This window comes from Alligator mississippiensis, chromosome 4 (assembly GCF_030867095.1).
Source record: "Alligator mississippiensis isolate rAllMis1 chromosome 4, rAllMis1, whole genome shotgun sequence".
NCBI classification, from domain to species: domain Eukaryota; kingdom Metazoa; phylum Chordata; order Crocodylia; family Alligatoridae; genus Alligator; species Alligator mississippiensis.
The window spans coordinates 163,436,103-163,450,567 of NC_081827.1; the positions used below are offsets into that span (position 1 = coordinate 163,436,103).

A 14,465-nucleotide genomic window follows, 5' to 3' on the forward strand; every position below is an offset into this window, starting at 1 on the left:
GGACAACTGAAAACAAGGAGAAAGAGGAGTCAGCAACTTTTAAGCAGCTAGGTCTGGCCAGATCACCAGCAAGTTCTCCCCGCCAATCCACAGAGCACAGTTTGGGAACCCAGACACTATTTCCTTCCAGAGATTATCCCATAGCCTGAGAACCTCCTTATCTTTAGAAGTATATTGGAGCAAGGGTCCATTATAGGGATATTGGTTGGACTTTACTTTTGTACCACAGTATCTGAGATCTTTCCATAGTAATTACATCATACTGTTAATTTCTCCAGAATATGACACTGCATTTTCCTTAATTCATTTTGACCTTGTGTTTCCCAATACCAGTACCTCATATAAAAAGTGTTATTAGGAACAAAATTAATTTAAATAAATTAAGAATAGGTTAAGAAACTGTTGATTCAACAAGCTCTAACTAAAGAATTATTCCTTGTATAATCCAGTGTATCCCTGTATCTTCCAGTGCATCTTCCAGACACTTGTTTTTCGTTGTTAGTGTAAAGATTTCATCATAAAGAAAAGCTGATGATTCATAAAAAATATTGCTGATATGTAAAGCATCTTCCTTGTGTACTGGGATTTCTGGAGGGAAGCTGCCTTTGGGAAATTATTCTTGGCAGAAACAGCAAGACTAGTCAGCCCCATGGGAAGGAGAAACACCCTCCTTGTGACACCCACTGTGTAAGTATAAATGAAGAGTGACAAGGACAGATAATCTGCAGTCTGATTTCCTATCAAGCTCTGCCTCTTGCTTTCGGGTTTGGGTTGGATAATTAATTGCTGTGGCTATGAGTTGTGGAATCAAGAGAACAGTTACTACTGTCTCTAGCTCAGCTAAGGGCAGTGGTGGTAGCTATGGTGTTGGTGGAGGTGGTGGGGGAGCAAGGACTTCATCAGTCTGTTCTGGAAAAAGCATCTCTGGTGGGATGGGCAGCAGTAGAGGTTTTTCTGCCAGGAGTTTCGGTGGTGGACGGTGTTATGGAGGAGGGCTGAGTACTGGTAGTTTAGCTGGTGGAAGTTATGGAGGGGCCGTAGGACTATGCAACATGGGAAACATTGGATTCAGCAGTGGCAGCACCTGTGTTGGTGGTGGCTTTGGTGGTGGTGGTGGTATTGGTGTTGGCGGTGGCTCTGGGTTTGTTGGTGGCATTGGAGGTCCCATTGATTGTGGTTTTGGTGGTGGCTTTGGTGGTGGCTTTGGTGGAGGCATAGTTCCTGGGGGAGGCTCTGGGGGTGATGGCCTACTTTTCTGCTGTGATGAAAAGATAACCATGCAGAACCTTAATGACCGCCTGGCATCCTACCTGGACAAGGTGCGATGCCTGGAGGAAGAGAATGCTGAACTGGAGTGCAGGATCCGGGACTGGTATGCCAAGCATGGCCCCACCTGTGAGCCAAAGGACTACAGCTGCTACATCAGGGAAATAGAAGATCTTCAAAACCAGGTAGGACCTCCTTTTTTTCAGCTGCCTTCCCTGCTGTAAAGGCTTCTCCATGAGTTTGTATTCAAATCCTGACATTGGTATTCAGAAGCAACATTTCACTGTTTCAGTGCTCTTTGCAGTCATATACTAAGACAACTGCATGTATAAAACTCTTCATTGCAAGTTAAATGCACTGAAAATGGCTGTTTTCTTTTTTTCATGATTAGATTTCTATTGAGGTAGGCACAGGGAACAATCTTTGCTTGGTCCTTCTGAAGCAAGTCCTTCTGAATGAAGTTTGTCTCAAGCTGTTTTGATAAATTAATGCTCAAGGAAGAGACTGATGGAGATATTTATTTATTGAGTATGCTATCTGTTTCATTGCATGTAGTGCTGTCATGAGTTTTCCAGAATTTTAGTTTAAAATCTTATTTCTGTTTCAACAAAATTTGCACATCCGTGCAGAATAAAGAACTATTGCTCTCCTAAAAAAAGAAACCTAAAGGACAACATTTTCTGGTTAGCTTTTATTAGTTTTGAGTAGGTAATTCCAAATTAGGTTTTAGGCAGTGTAGGGGAGTCAGACTGCTCAGAAAAACAAAGCAAATGGTCATAAGAAACAGGAAATCATCAATTAGAGCATCTGGACATAGTTAATATCCTGAAATGATGAATTCTAAAATGAAAAGTGTGTTCTGTACTTGCAAATTTGAGACATGTTATAAATAGTGCTACTCAGCACCTACCTTAATTACAATTTTCTCTGGATCAGTATATTTTTACATATGAATTCATTTCACATACTGCATTTCACAAACTTGTCTTCGATACTCAGCTTGTCTGTACTTACTTCTTCCATGAATGTAAAAAATAAGGGAGTAATATAAATTTATTTCACCCCCCAAAAGAAACAGAAAATAAATTGAAAGAAAAATCTGGGCAATGCAACAGTAGCCAAAATTTACATTGAGACATTGAACCTAAGACAGTGAGGAGCCTGTAGGACTGTAAACTTCATAATCTGTTCTCTTCCAGATTGTGTGTGCCACCGTTGATAACAACAAGATCATTCTGGACATTGATAACAGCCGGATGACCGGTGATGACTTCCGAATGAAGTGAGTGCTTCTCTATGTGATACAAACCTTCATTCTTATTTTCTCTCCTTTCCCGCACATCCTACTCAAACAAGAAATTCTCCAAAGAGGTATTATTAGGAGTTTCAAGCTGGGACAGATGGCATTTTTGTGGGTTTTAACAAATGCACAAAATTATTACATTTTAAAAATCCACTGGATGACTACTGTATAAATTGGATTCAACATTTAATATTTATTTTAATGAGTGCCCTATAATTTATCTCCGGGTGATTCTCAGCAGTCTCCTGGAGATTTATATCTAAGTCCTGGAGGCTCCAGGGCAATCCTGGAGGGTTGGCAACCCTAACTTTTTCCTTTTTCTTGCCCATGGTTTAGGTATGAGACTGAGCTGGCCCTTTGCCAGAGCGTGGAGGCTGATATTAATGGCTTACGCCAAGTCCTGGATCAGCTGACTCTATGCAGATCTGACCTGGAGGCACAGCTTGAAGCCCTGAAGGAGGAGCTGTGCTGTCTGAAGAAGAACCATGAGGAGGTAGGATCCTGCCCTTGTCAGGCAGAAGAATCAGATCGTACACTGACTAGACCAGTAGTAGAGTGCAGCCACTGAAGAAAACTTCAGGGTTCTGTTTTAGTTAACAATAGTCTTTTTTATTGTTACTCCTTTTGCATGGGTTGTGGTTTAGCAAATGCAGAACTCCAAACAGTTTACCAGCAATTAATGAGCATTAACAAAATCCTATCCCTGTGGAGGCAGGAGTATTCACTCCATTGTGAAGTTATCTCAGGAAGAGAGAAGTAAAGTGACTTGCTCAAGATCATTCAAGTCAGCAGCAACCTCAGGAAGTGTAAGTTAGGATTTCCGCATCCAACCACTGAAATGTAATGCTGCATTTCAAAACTAAGAATGATTAGAACTAGGAGGCACCCACTGAAATGCTCAGGAGGCAGATTTAAAACAAACCAGAGAAAGTATGTTTTTACACATTGCATAGTTAACTTGTGGAAGTCATTGTCATAGGAGGCTGTTATATAACCCAGGTTCCAAAAGGGATTGGACAGATTCATGGAGAGCAGGTCCACTAAGAGCTACTAAATAGAACAGTCAGGGATGTATTCTCTGACATCCCTAGGCAAGTTATGGCCATTGGCAGGAAGGGTATGACATGAAATGGATTATTCTGGATATTTCCTATTCATATACTGACTCTCTAAAACATATATACTACTTGTCACTGTCAAAAACAGGATACTGGGCTAGGCAGACCATTGGTCTGACCCCACACAACACTTCATGTATTCTTTTGAAAGGAGATAGATATTAAAGAAGTCAACATAGTGTGATGAATGTAGACTAGTAAATGACCGTTCTTTCATTCGATATGATTCCTTCAGGGGAAAAAACTGGTAGTAGAAACAGGCTGACAGCATTCAGTGTACAAAAAAGACACTGACAAATATAGTAGCTGTGGTGACAACATGTGCCATTAAAGCCTATGAAAGAGAGTAACGTGCAAGCTGGCTACCACAGCATGCCTCTTCTGCCTGCTACATGGCAGAAAGCAACACAGTACCTAGGTGGACCTCCTTAATTCCTTGAGATCAACTATTCTGTATGTCAAAAGCACTCCCAGCTCACTTTGTCCTGAGCGTCTCACTGTGGAGCTTAGGTTGGAAGTGAGCCACAGCTGCCTCACTCTCTTGGGTTTATGATGGGAAAAAATGGATTGTAGAGAGGAATTGGGAATGCCAGAGGTGGACCTCAGCCTAAACTTCACTAGATTTACATGTCACAAAAAACAGCATCATAATGTCTCTACTTGCTTTGAAAAACAGCTTGATCTGTATCTATCTTTGCAGGAGATGAATTGTCTGAGGAACCAGTCCACTGGAGATGTCAATGTGGAGGTCAATTCCTGCCCTGGTCCAGATCTGAAGCAAATCTTGGATGACATGAGATGCCAGTATGAAGCTATCATTGCGCAAAACCGCAAAGAGGTTGAGGATTGGTATGCATGCAAGGTATGTTAAATACAATGTGCTAATTTTAGTCAATATTATTCAGTCTGATCAAGTGGCAAAGGACACAGAGGCCTAAGTGAATATCACACATGTCTCCTGGTTTACTGCTTGTCATTGAGGTGTATGGGTGAAGTGATATGCAGAACCATCCGTTATAACAAAGGAGACTGATTAATAAATTGCACAGCGCATTGTTTGAATAGCAACAGAATTGCAAGCAAGGTTTATGTTCCAGTAGGCAGAGAAATCACATCGCTTTTGTTCATTTGACATTTTTTGTTAATTATCTATTTTCATCCATTAACACTAAACTCACCTTACTTTGTATTTTATTTTTTTAAAAGAAAGATTTTCATTATCTCTGTTCTGGGTTTGTGTTTCTCAGATTGAGGAGGTGAATCAGGAGGTCATCTCAAGCGGTAAGGAGATAGAGTGTAGCAACAGCCAGGTCTCTGAACTGAGACGTGAACTACAGGCCTTGGAGATTGACCTGGACTCCCAGCTTAGGATGGTAAGTCCTGGGGTGACCATTTCCATCAAACCTATGAACAAGTCATCCCTGGATGCCTAGGATGGTGGGTGATCCGTTCCAGCTTGGCTCTCTACAGGCATTGGGGAGTTTTATTGTTGCATGGGGAATCTCTTAATTCTTGCATCCCTGAAGGCCTAAATTCAGTGCATGGTTCTAGTGCCTATGTGTGTTTGTGTCAATTCTTAGAGGGACAATCTGCAGTCTTCTCTGGCTGAAACCGAACGTCGCTACAACAATCAACTTGCTGAGTTACAGAACCAGATCATCTGTGTGGAGCAGCAGTTGGCTGAGCTGCGGGCAGAAATTGAGTGCCAGAACCAAGAGTACAAGGTCCTCCTGGATGTCAAATGCCGGCTGGAGCAGGAGATTCAGACTTACTGCTGTCTACTGGAAGGAGGACAAAGGGAGTTAATTAGGTAGCCTATAGATGCTGCAGGGGATCTGTAAAGTGGCACACTGGTATTTGAGGCGGTGGACTGTGAGAACTGGGAACATAAATCACAAAGGAAACACTCTGGGTGGGGAATCCATATGGTGGTTACTGGAGTTCTGTCATCCTCACCAATTGGTTAGCACTTTGGTCTCATTAGTAGTTCACGGCAGGTTGGGAGATTTGACTACAAAAAGCATCTAAAGCTTGAGTTAAATCTCATTCCTGCTACTTGGGCATGCAGAGGAATTGGATGCCACGCTGTGCTAACCAGGAACTTTCTTTGGAAGGGAACTCACTGCAGTATTCTGCCACTTCTATGGACAAGTGGAGCAGGGAGTGCAAAGGCAGCACTGAAAAAGAATTGTAACATGAAATTACCCAATTGATTTCAGCTTTCATAAAAGTCTGAGGCTTTGATGAGCCCACGATGCAGTTCTAAAGGTATTTGTTGTTGTCTTCACCAAACATTCTTCCCTTGTCCCACTAGCCAACATGGAGGGATTTCATCTGGAATTATCCACTCTTCTGGTGGAGGAGGAGGAATTTGTAAAACTTCAGGTGGAATAATTGGAGGAGGAGGAGGAGGAATTGTGAAAACTTGCCATACTTACACTTCTTCTTCCACATGCCCACCTGTGGATATACAAGGTTCGAACAGTGGTATTGTATAAGGGAAAAGGTTTCTTTAGTCCTCTTCTTTTTACCAAGGACAGAAGAGAACCTGTCAAATGCACCGTCTGTTGGGTGGCATAAGCATGCTACTTGTACTCTTTCAAGTAGTTTGTGTGAGGGCACTGGCCAGTCTGGTATGAACTGATGATACTAGAATGGTATGGTACTGGGAAAGTTGCCGGGAAATAGGCCATAGGGATTTTCTGGTTATGAAACTGAGAAATGAGGGAGAAGAGTGAGGGAGAAGAGAGAGAAATAAGACAAAAAGGGAGAGATGTAGAAACAGAGGGAAAAGAGAGAGAGAGAGAGAGAGGGGATTTGGAAGAAAGTTTGGAAATAAATATTGGGTGAAGTCATAAAAGTCAGTAGGTAAACCCTCCCCCCGTGCTTGTTCATTTCCCACAAAATTTGGGCATGGGCTGTAGTTACAGCTCTAGGGGTGTCTCTTGCCAGCTCCCCATTCTATCCCAGTCTGTCTGTGACATGGGCACACCTCATGGCTTGATGCTGGAAGAGAGTTGGATTTCATTTTATTACATTCAAGTTGGGATTTCTTTGATCTCTCCTCAGGTCCCTGCAGAAGGGTTTGTGATTAATCTGAGAAACCGACATCCTCTGGGGCAAGACCTATGGAGCAGACCCATGGACCAAGCAAGAGCCTACCCACAATGTTTACTGCACACCTATGCTAAGAGCAAGGCGAAAAACTCCTTCCAACTACTCAGTAATGCCAATGCCATTTGTCCAAAGGGGCCCATTAGAGTTTTGGCCTACTTTCCTCCCTATTGTGCTACTTGCTTACTCCATTCTGTCCTGCCTTCTGTGCCCAATCGTAATCATTACTTATTTGAGTTAATTTGTGCTGAGATTGATCATGTACCTTCTGGTGAGAAATCACCCCCCCCAATAAAACTTTGCTTTTGCCTGATGCAAACAAGAAACCCGTGTCTGGAAAGTGATTTCTTTCAGCAAGGTTTTCCATGCCTCATGGTAGGATTGCAAATGCATAATATTGTGCTTGGATAGTTCTGTTAAACTGTGTAGATGAGTCATCTAAAGCTGAACTGAGTTTTAGGACACTTAAAGGGAACATCCTGACTTTGACCACCGAGTGTGGGGATATGCCCTTATTGACCCAGTAGGTCTTTTCCAGCTCTAAGGTTAGTGATCACGTATGAGACTCCTCCTGACACTATATGAGCTACTCTTGTACACAGGTAGTGTCTACAGACCATGCTGGTGGGTATTTTTGCTGCATTAAAAAAAGAAGCAAGTAGTGTACAGCTGAGAAAGTATTACCAACAGCTGCAATATTGCACCTCCTTAATCTCAGTCTAGAAAATGTATGGCACAGGTGCCTGCAATTCTAGCCTCCCACATGCTTATACTGCTCCTCTTCAACAACAGATCCACCTGATCACCTTCAGCACTAAAAGCTGTTGGTATTTGTGCCCATTTCATCTCTTCTGAGATGTCTAGCAAATAGCCCTATTCATTCCTCTACTAAAGACTCCTCCCCACGAAGGAGTAGGCTGAAGTGACCAATTCATTTCCTCTGTGCCATGAAACAGCTACTAGGTTACAACCTCTCTTTGAGCAGAGGTTCAGTTCTGAGCTGGGAAGTCAGCAAACACCTTGCTGAAAGGGATATGTTTTTATAAAAAGAGAGGTGTTACCTGTGTTAATCTGAAGTCAGGCAGAAGGCAGGGCAAGATTCTACTTTAGAGACTACCTGGTTCAGAGAGGCATGAACTTTTGTAGACAGCAGCCTCCACACTGTTATGTGTATTATATTTTAGTTGAACTTTCATATTTATTCAACCAAAGGACATGGAAGTAGATGTAGTACTTTGAATAAAATACGTTCTTCGAAGTCTGAGAACTTAAAGAAATTCTGTAGCTTTAGGCTCAGTGTATATGAGATAGTGGCCATCTTGGCAATATTTTATTTATGGGTAGAAATTAAATGGGAAGAGAGAGAGAGAATGCAACAGTTGGCTTGTATGTCCACATCTGTCTCTTGAACATATATCTAATACATCGTGATGGCTATACTTAGTTTATTCCAAATTTAGAGGAACTAATGGTTCTAGAAATAGTCCTTAGTTTTAAAATGGTGAATGTCTGTATGTATAATAGAGATACCAGGAACGCTACTCATATCCTGTGAGGGGAAAATTGGGGTCCTCATTAACTGGTAAGTTTAGCTAGCAAATGTTCTGTGCACTTCACAGACTCTCTCTCTCTCTAGTCTAGATAATGACATAGATGAAGATGCAGTGGTGCAGCCTGCATGCTGATGAAAGACGGATGGGTGCAGGTGTACAAACAGGCATTCTGGATTCTGTTGTTCTGAGGCATGCAGTATGTTCAGGCGGCCTCTTGCTGCTGTTGCTTTTGGTGTGCAGGCTGCTGAGGTCTGTGCATTCTGGAAGGCTGACATTAGCCTTCCAGATGCAATGCAGAAAGAACAATGCAAATTTGTATTTGGTGGTGCAGCTTAGAGAGATTTATTGTCACTTAAACAGTACGCCAGCTGGTCTATTTAACAGTCAGCCCACCTTAGTGAAGCTTAGCTTGCACATGACAGTAGTGACACAGTATGTCAATTATGGTCCACAAGGTCACTATGAAAACAAGTCTTACAGCACCTGTATTTATATGCGAAATGTCCTGGTCTTGTGCAAATTTTTATCTGTGTTTCAGTCAAGATGTCCATTTCTACTTGTCTCTTTAGCCAAGTTCGCATACCTGCATATTTGGTTCTTTTTATCTCTGTCTCATTAGTGGGTTCTTATTTTCACATTATTTTCCAAGTTATTCAGCTACTGCTTTTGTTACTCCTGTCTTTGGATTATCTTCTTCACTCATTGGTGTGTTTTGATTTTGTATGTTTTTTATCAGATCATTCAGCCATTGTGAGGCATGTTCTTCCTAAGGTCTTTTTTGGATCCTTAGCTTAATTATAACTTAGCATACATTATATATAGTTTACTGTAATTGGAGCTCCCATGAAATCCAGTATAGACAGCAGTTATATGATGGAACATGCCTTCCGTAGAAGAAGGGTCAGTGCATCAGTGACTAGTGCATCCAGGGTCCTTTGAGGCACAGTGGTGTCCTGTTTGTATCATTATTTACAAGGCCAAGCTCCTTCCTTCCTCTGGACAAGAAAGTCACTATTGTGTTTTTGAATGCTTGGTCCAAATGAATGTTATGACATTTATGAGCCATGTCAGTGATGTACATGTGTTGGAGAGAGGGTCTGTTTTACACTGAACACTCACATCTCATGCAACAGGACAGGATGCTGCTATAGCTGCTGCTCATTATGAATGAACACCAGTTTGACATCATAAAGACAAAAAAGCCTCTGGCAGAACATTTTTACCTTTCCTGGTCCTTCCATCACTGGTCATTGCTGTTCTCAGGCAAAAAAAAAATTAAGAACCAGTTTGAACAGGAAAGTGAGGCACAAAAACCCATCCACAAGCTGGACTGTGTTAAATATGGTTTAAACAGGGACTATGGCTTCTTACCTCATTACCTGGATTAGCTTTTGTGACCCCTTTGTTCCTATGGGTTCCTTGCTTTTATGCCTCTTATGTCACTCTCCTCCTGCTGTCCTGCATGTTATATTCTAATCACTCCACTTTGTACTCTTCTCTATGCTGTCCTTTCACATCATCTGATGGAGCAAACTTGGATTCACAAAAACTTGTGTTCTCTCCCCACTCCCACTCCACCCTCTGACTCTCTTTCTCTTTAAAACTTTTCTGTTCTCTCTCTCTCTCTTTAAATTGGTCTACAAAGGTGCATATTTATCTTGTCTTCTTATTGACTTCAGACAAACATGGCTAACTACTAGGAGTGTGCAAAGTGGGCCCTATTTGATTTGGATACGGCCTGAATCAGGGACAGTGATTCGATTAGTTGATTTGGATCACTGTCCCTGATTCAATTTGGCCGAATCTGAAACTGAAGATTCGATGCTGATTTGGACATAGACACAGCTTTAAATGTTTTTTCTACATACCTTGAGGTACCGGATGTGCTGGTGAATGCTGTGATGCTGGGGCAGATGGAGCATCCCACAGGAGCGCAGGGGGCCCTCCATGTGCTTGGCAGCAAACCTGGAAGTGGACCAGAAGTACTTCTGGTCCACTAGTGAGTCCACCTGGCTCAGTGATTGACCGAAGGGGGGCCCTGGGTGCCTCCCAGACTCAGGAGGCACCAGTCGCCAAGCAGGGTGGGTACAGGGGGGCCCCCCAGCTTGCTCCCCAGTAGACTCGCAAGTGGACCAAAAGTACTTCTGGTCCACTTCTGGGTCTGCTGCCAAGCGTGCTGGGGAGCCCCCCGTGCTTCTGTGGGATGCTCCAAGTGCCCCAGCATCGTAGCATTCATGAGCCACCTGCTACCTAGAGGTATGTAGAAAAAACATTTAAAGCTGTGTCCATGTCCGAATCGCTGAATATTTCTGAATCTCTCCAAATCGATTTGGAGGGTTCTGATTCAATTTGGAGAGATTAAAGGGTCCTCTGATTTGATTTGGATTCGGAGATTCGGCCACTAAATCTGGCCAAATGTCTGCTGAATCGAATCAGGGATCAAAGCTTTGCACAGCCCTACTAACTACCTCTTGCTGCTAATTTTAAAAAATAGTCATTGTCATAGCCTTTGAAAATGATGTTGGTTCACAAAGTGTTTTTGCAAAGGAGACCTGCCCCCTTTCCCTCAGCTAATCCTCTGTGGAGATGTTCACCAATCAACTCTGGGATGGAGGAACAACATATAGGAATTCAGGACTGAGTACATACACAGTAGCGTACAAGATGGCACCCATCTGTGGTAGTTTGAAATTCCTTTAGATACAAGGGACCTCCTATATCTAGAAGAATACATTTTAAGAAAGCAATCTACAACCAAAAATCCAGTGGGTTCCAAGGAAAGGAAGAAAAAGGTTTTTAAATAGGACTAGGCTTGTGAGCAGCATCACAGTCACTTGCTGGCATAGTGAGTCCCTACACCACAGGGTTCCTCCCATCCCAATCCTTAGGAGATCTGAATGCCCACCTGGTCTGGATTTTCTAAAATCCTTGATACTGTCAGCTGGGCTTGAGAGTGTTTGCATCTTTGCACCTGTATTTTACCTCTGGACAATTGTCAATAAAGATTCAATAAACTTTTAATCCAGAAAGTTTTGGGATCATTTTCCCTTCATGGAAGATGTACCCTCCCTTCATGGAAGGTGTACTCCTGTACAAATATGATGGCTACAGTTGCTAAATCAACAGTCATCAACTCTTTTAGACTCAAGGCACCTCTCAGAAAATGCCAGCGTTTAGCTTTCATTCATTTTTTGACTGGGGAAAAACAATAGAGAAAATTCTTCTGTTACAAAGAATTCAGAGAGCTCACAATGGGTCAGAGTGTGTTTGAGACTATGGATTCCTTCTTGAAATCTTTGGGTTTATCTTGTTACTCATGTGTAGGTGTATGCACACCTCACAGTGCTAATACTGAGTGGTACCACATGGCACCCTTAAAAGGATCTCACAGCACTGCAGCATGCTTCAGCACCCTGGCTGAGAATCACTGGGCGCATCTACTTGAGACATTTACTGCTCAGTTGCCTAATTAACTGCTCAGTAAATGTCTCAGTGTCTACATGTGCACCCCTTTTAGGGAGCACAAAACTAATAAACTTCACAGGAGGTTAGTACTTGTAAATATAAGTACTACACTGCTCCAGAGTTTTTTCATGAGCAGCAGCACACATAGATGCTGACTGGCTGGCTGGGGTATGAGGGTGCTTCAGTGCCAGGGCTGCCTGCTGGCTAGCCCCACACTGAAGCACCCTCGTGCCCCAATCAGCCCCTCTGCAGCACATTGAACCCAGTCAAAGCAGCTTCTGGCTGGCAGGCTGACTCCTGGTGTCCCCTGCCAGTGGGGGCTGCTTTGACCAGGCTCCACATGCTGCACATGAGTAAATTCTGGACCTAATTGCTCCAGATTTCTTTGCTTCCAGATGCATGTTGAAATGGCATACCTGGGAGCAAAAAACTCTGGAGCAATAAGCTCTGGAGTTTATTCATGTGCATTAATTGTACATATAGACATGCTCACTGTGCTAGAATTAAGTCTGAGAAACCCACCCAACCCCAACAGACCCAGGAAGCTCAATCTATTTAGTTTATCAGAAAAAAGGGGAAGAGGAGATGCCTGCAGGGAGAAGATTGTACACAGGGGGAAGATTGCTGATTGATATCTTTATTTTAGCAGGTAGCCGTTTACCCACTTCCAGGGCTGAAGCTAGATCAATGCAGGCTGGGAAAAGAGTGTCCATTTTAACCAGTATAGTGCCTGGAAAAACTAACCTGAACATATACTGGAGTTTGTGTCATCTGTACCCTTCAAATTAGGACTTAATCTTCCTAAGAAGCCTATTCTGATGCTACAAGACATTCTAGCCCTGACACAGAAGTTAGAGGGTGAAGTTCTGCAGCTTGTGCTATGGAGGAGATTACATCAGACATCTATAAAGATCCATACTGGCTCTGTCTTCCACTAAAGGCTTAAGAGAAGCCAGTAGGCAAATCCTTCTGCTGTTCTTCTATCTCTGGATTTCATGCTTTAGCTCTCCAGTCTTTCTACTATTCTCCCTAGTTCTACTGCTATGTTTCTTTAGCTCAGGACTGGATGTCTATGTGTCCACAGACACACACCTTTTCTGCCCTTCCAGTTCTTAGTTTTCTCTAGGAAATACTTTTATCTCTCCTTAGTGACCTGTCACTGAAGCCCAACTAGCTTCATAGGTGTTGCTTCCTGCCAGAAAACAGCAGGCTACCTTCCCTCCCTAGAACAACTTTAAACAAATATCTACTAGAGGTGCACTGATACGCTGGTCCGATATCGGATTGATACTGATATAAAGAAAATTGGCTGTATCGGAAATTGGCCCGGTGCGGCTGATAATTTGGCTGATATATGCCCATGTGTGTGCGTAGCTGCAGTGCAGTGCACAGGCAGCAAAGAGCAGAGCCCAGCAGCTTGGAGAGCTGCGTGCAGCTGGTAAGAAGAATGCTGTGATGGAAGGGGAGGGGAGGGAAGGGGCATAGGGAGGCAGATCAATACTCCCCATGGTGAGGGAGGGAGGGAGGAGGCAGGGGCAGGGGCTGGGACTACCCAGCCAGGGTGGGGCAGGTTGTGAGACTGAGCCATGGCTCATCAGGGGTGGGGGGCAGCTCCTGCTGCTGCTTGCACCCTGGAAGCGAATGGGGGGCATGTGCCCCCAGATCTGTGCAGGGCAGGGTGGGTGGGCTGCAGCTGGGGCTGCGCTGGGCTCTTCTTGGTGGGGGCTGGGCTCAGGGTGGTGGTGGTGACACTGGGAGGGGGACTATGGAGGGGGCTGCAGCCACCCAAAATTTTGCCGTAGCTTCCCCATAGCCCCCCTCTCGGCTTCGCCACCACTTGTCCCAAGCCCAGCCCCGGCTCAGCTCCTCGCCTCCACCCATGCACCAGGAAGAGCTGGGGCTGTGCCAGCTGGGTGGCAGCGGCACTGGGAGGGAAGGACTACAGGGAGGCTACAGTAAAATTTGGGGTGACTTCAGCTGCTGCCACCTGCCCCAACCCCAACCCCCACCGAGAAGAGCCTGGCACAGCCCTGGCTTCAGCCTGCAGCTGCAGCCTGCATGCCTGCCTGCCTTGCCCTGCCCCACGTAGATTTGGGGGCACAACACCCCCCCCCCCGGCCCTCCCGGGGTGCAAGCAGCAGTGGGAGCCTCCCCCACGATCAATGGCTCCGTCCTGTGCCCCGCCCCACCCTGGCTGGGTAGTGCCTTCCCTTGCTCCCTCCCTCCCTCATCACAGGGGGTGTTGATCTATCCCCCCCATGCTCCTTCTTGCCCCTCCCCTTCTACCACAATGGACTTACCAGCTGCACACAGCTGTATTGGAAATTGGATTGGTATCGTCTGATATTCCTCCTTAAAAATCAGCTATTGGTATCAGCCCCCCCCCCCCCCCATCTCTATTGGTGCACCCCTAACATCTACCCTTCCTGCTTGCTCTTTCTATTTATTACTCTCAGATGCTCCACCCTTTATGCTCTTGCCATTCCTCCCCCCACCCTCCACTTTTTCCCTCCCTCCCCAGTCAGGCCCAGGTGAGATGCATCTGATAAATCACTGAAGAGCCCACCCTTTGTTACCTAAAGATGCCATTAACCCTCTCACAGTTCCTAGCAAAATGGCAAAAGGAGAGGAATGCTACGAAGACTA

The 14,465-nt window shown here is 44.3% G+C and overlaps 1 protein-coding gene across 1 annotated transcript; it reads left to right on the forward strand.

Annotated features, from left to right (window-relative positions):
* The first annotated feature begins 711 nt into the window (after positions 1-711).
* Positions 712-7,127, forward strand: LOC102570319 (keratin, type I cytoskeletal 13). Its single transcript, XM_059726954.1, has 8 exons — positions 712-1,451; positions 2,466-2,548; positions 2,906-3,062; positions 4,388-4,549; positions 4,935-5,060; positions 5,268-5,497; positions 6,002-6,162; positions 6,757-7,127. The coding sequence occupies exons 1-8, from the start codon at positions 795-797 to the stop codon at positions 6,780-6,782; spliced, it is 1,602 nt and encodes a 533-aa protein (XP_059582937.1). The 5' UTR covers positions 712-794; the 3' UTR covers positions 6,783-7,127.
* Positions 7,128-14,465: the final 7,338 nt, after the last annotated feature.

Coding starts and splice junctions, on each gene's coding strand:
- LOC102570319 (XM_059726954.1), top strand. CDS start 795: ATGAGTTGTGGAATCAAGAGAACAGTTACTACTGTCTCTAGCTCAGCT. Junction 2,549..2,905: donor GGTGATGACTTCCGAATGAA/GTGAGTGCTTCT, acceptor CCCATGGTTTAG/GTATGAGACTGAGCTGGCCC. Junction 5,061..5,267: donor TGGACTCCCAGCTTAGGATG/GTAAGTCCTGGG, acceptor GTCAATTCTTAG/AGGGACAATCTGCAGTCTTC.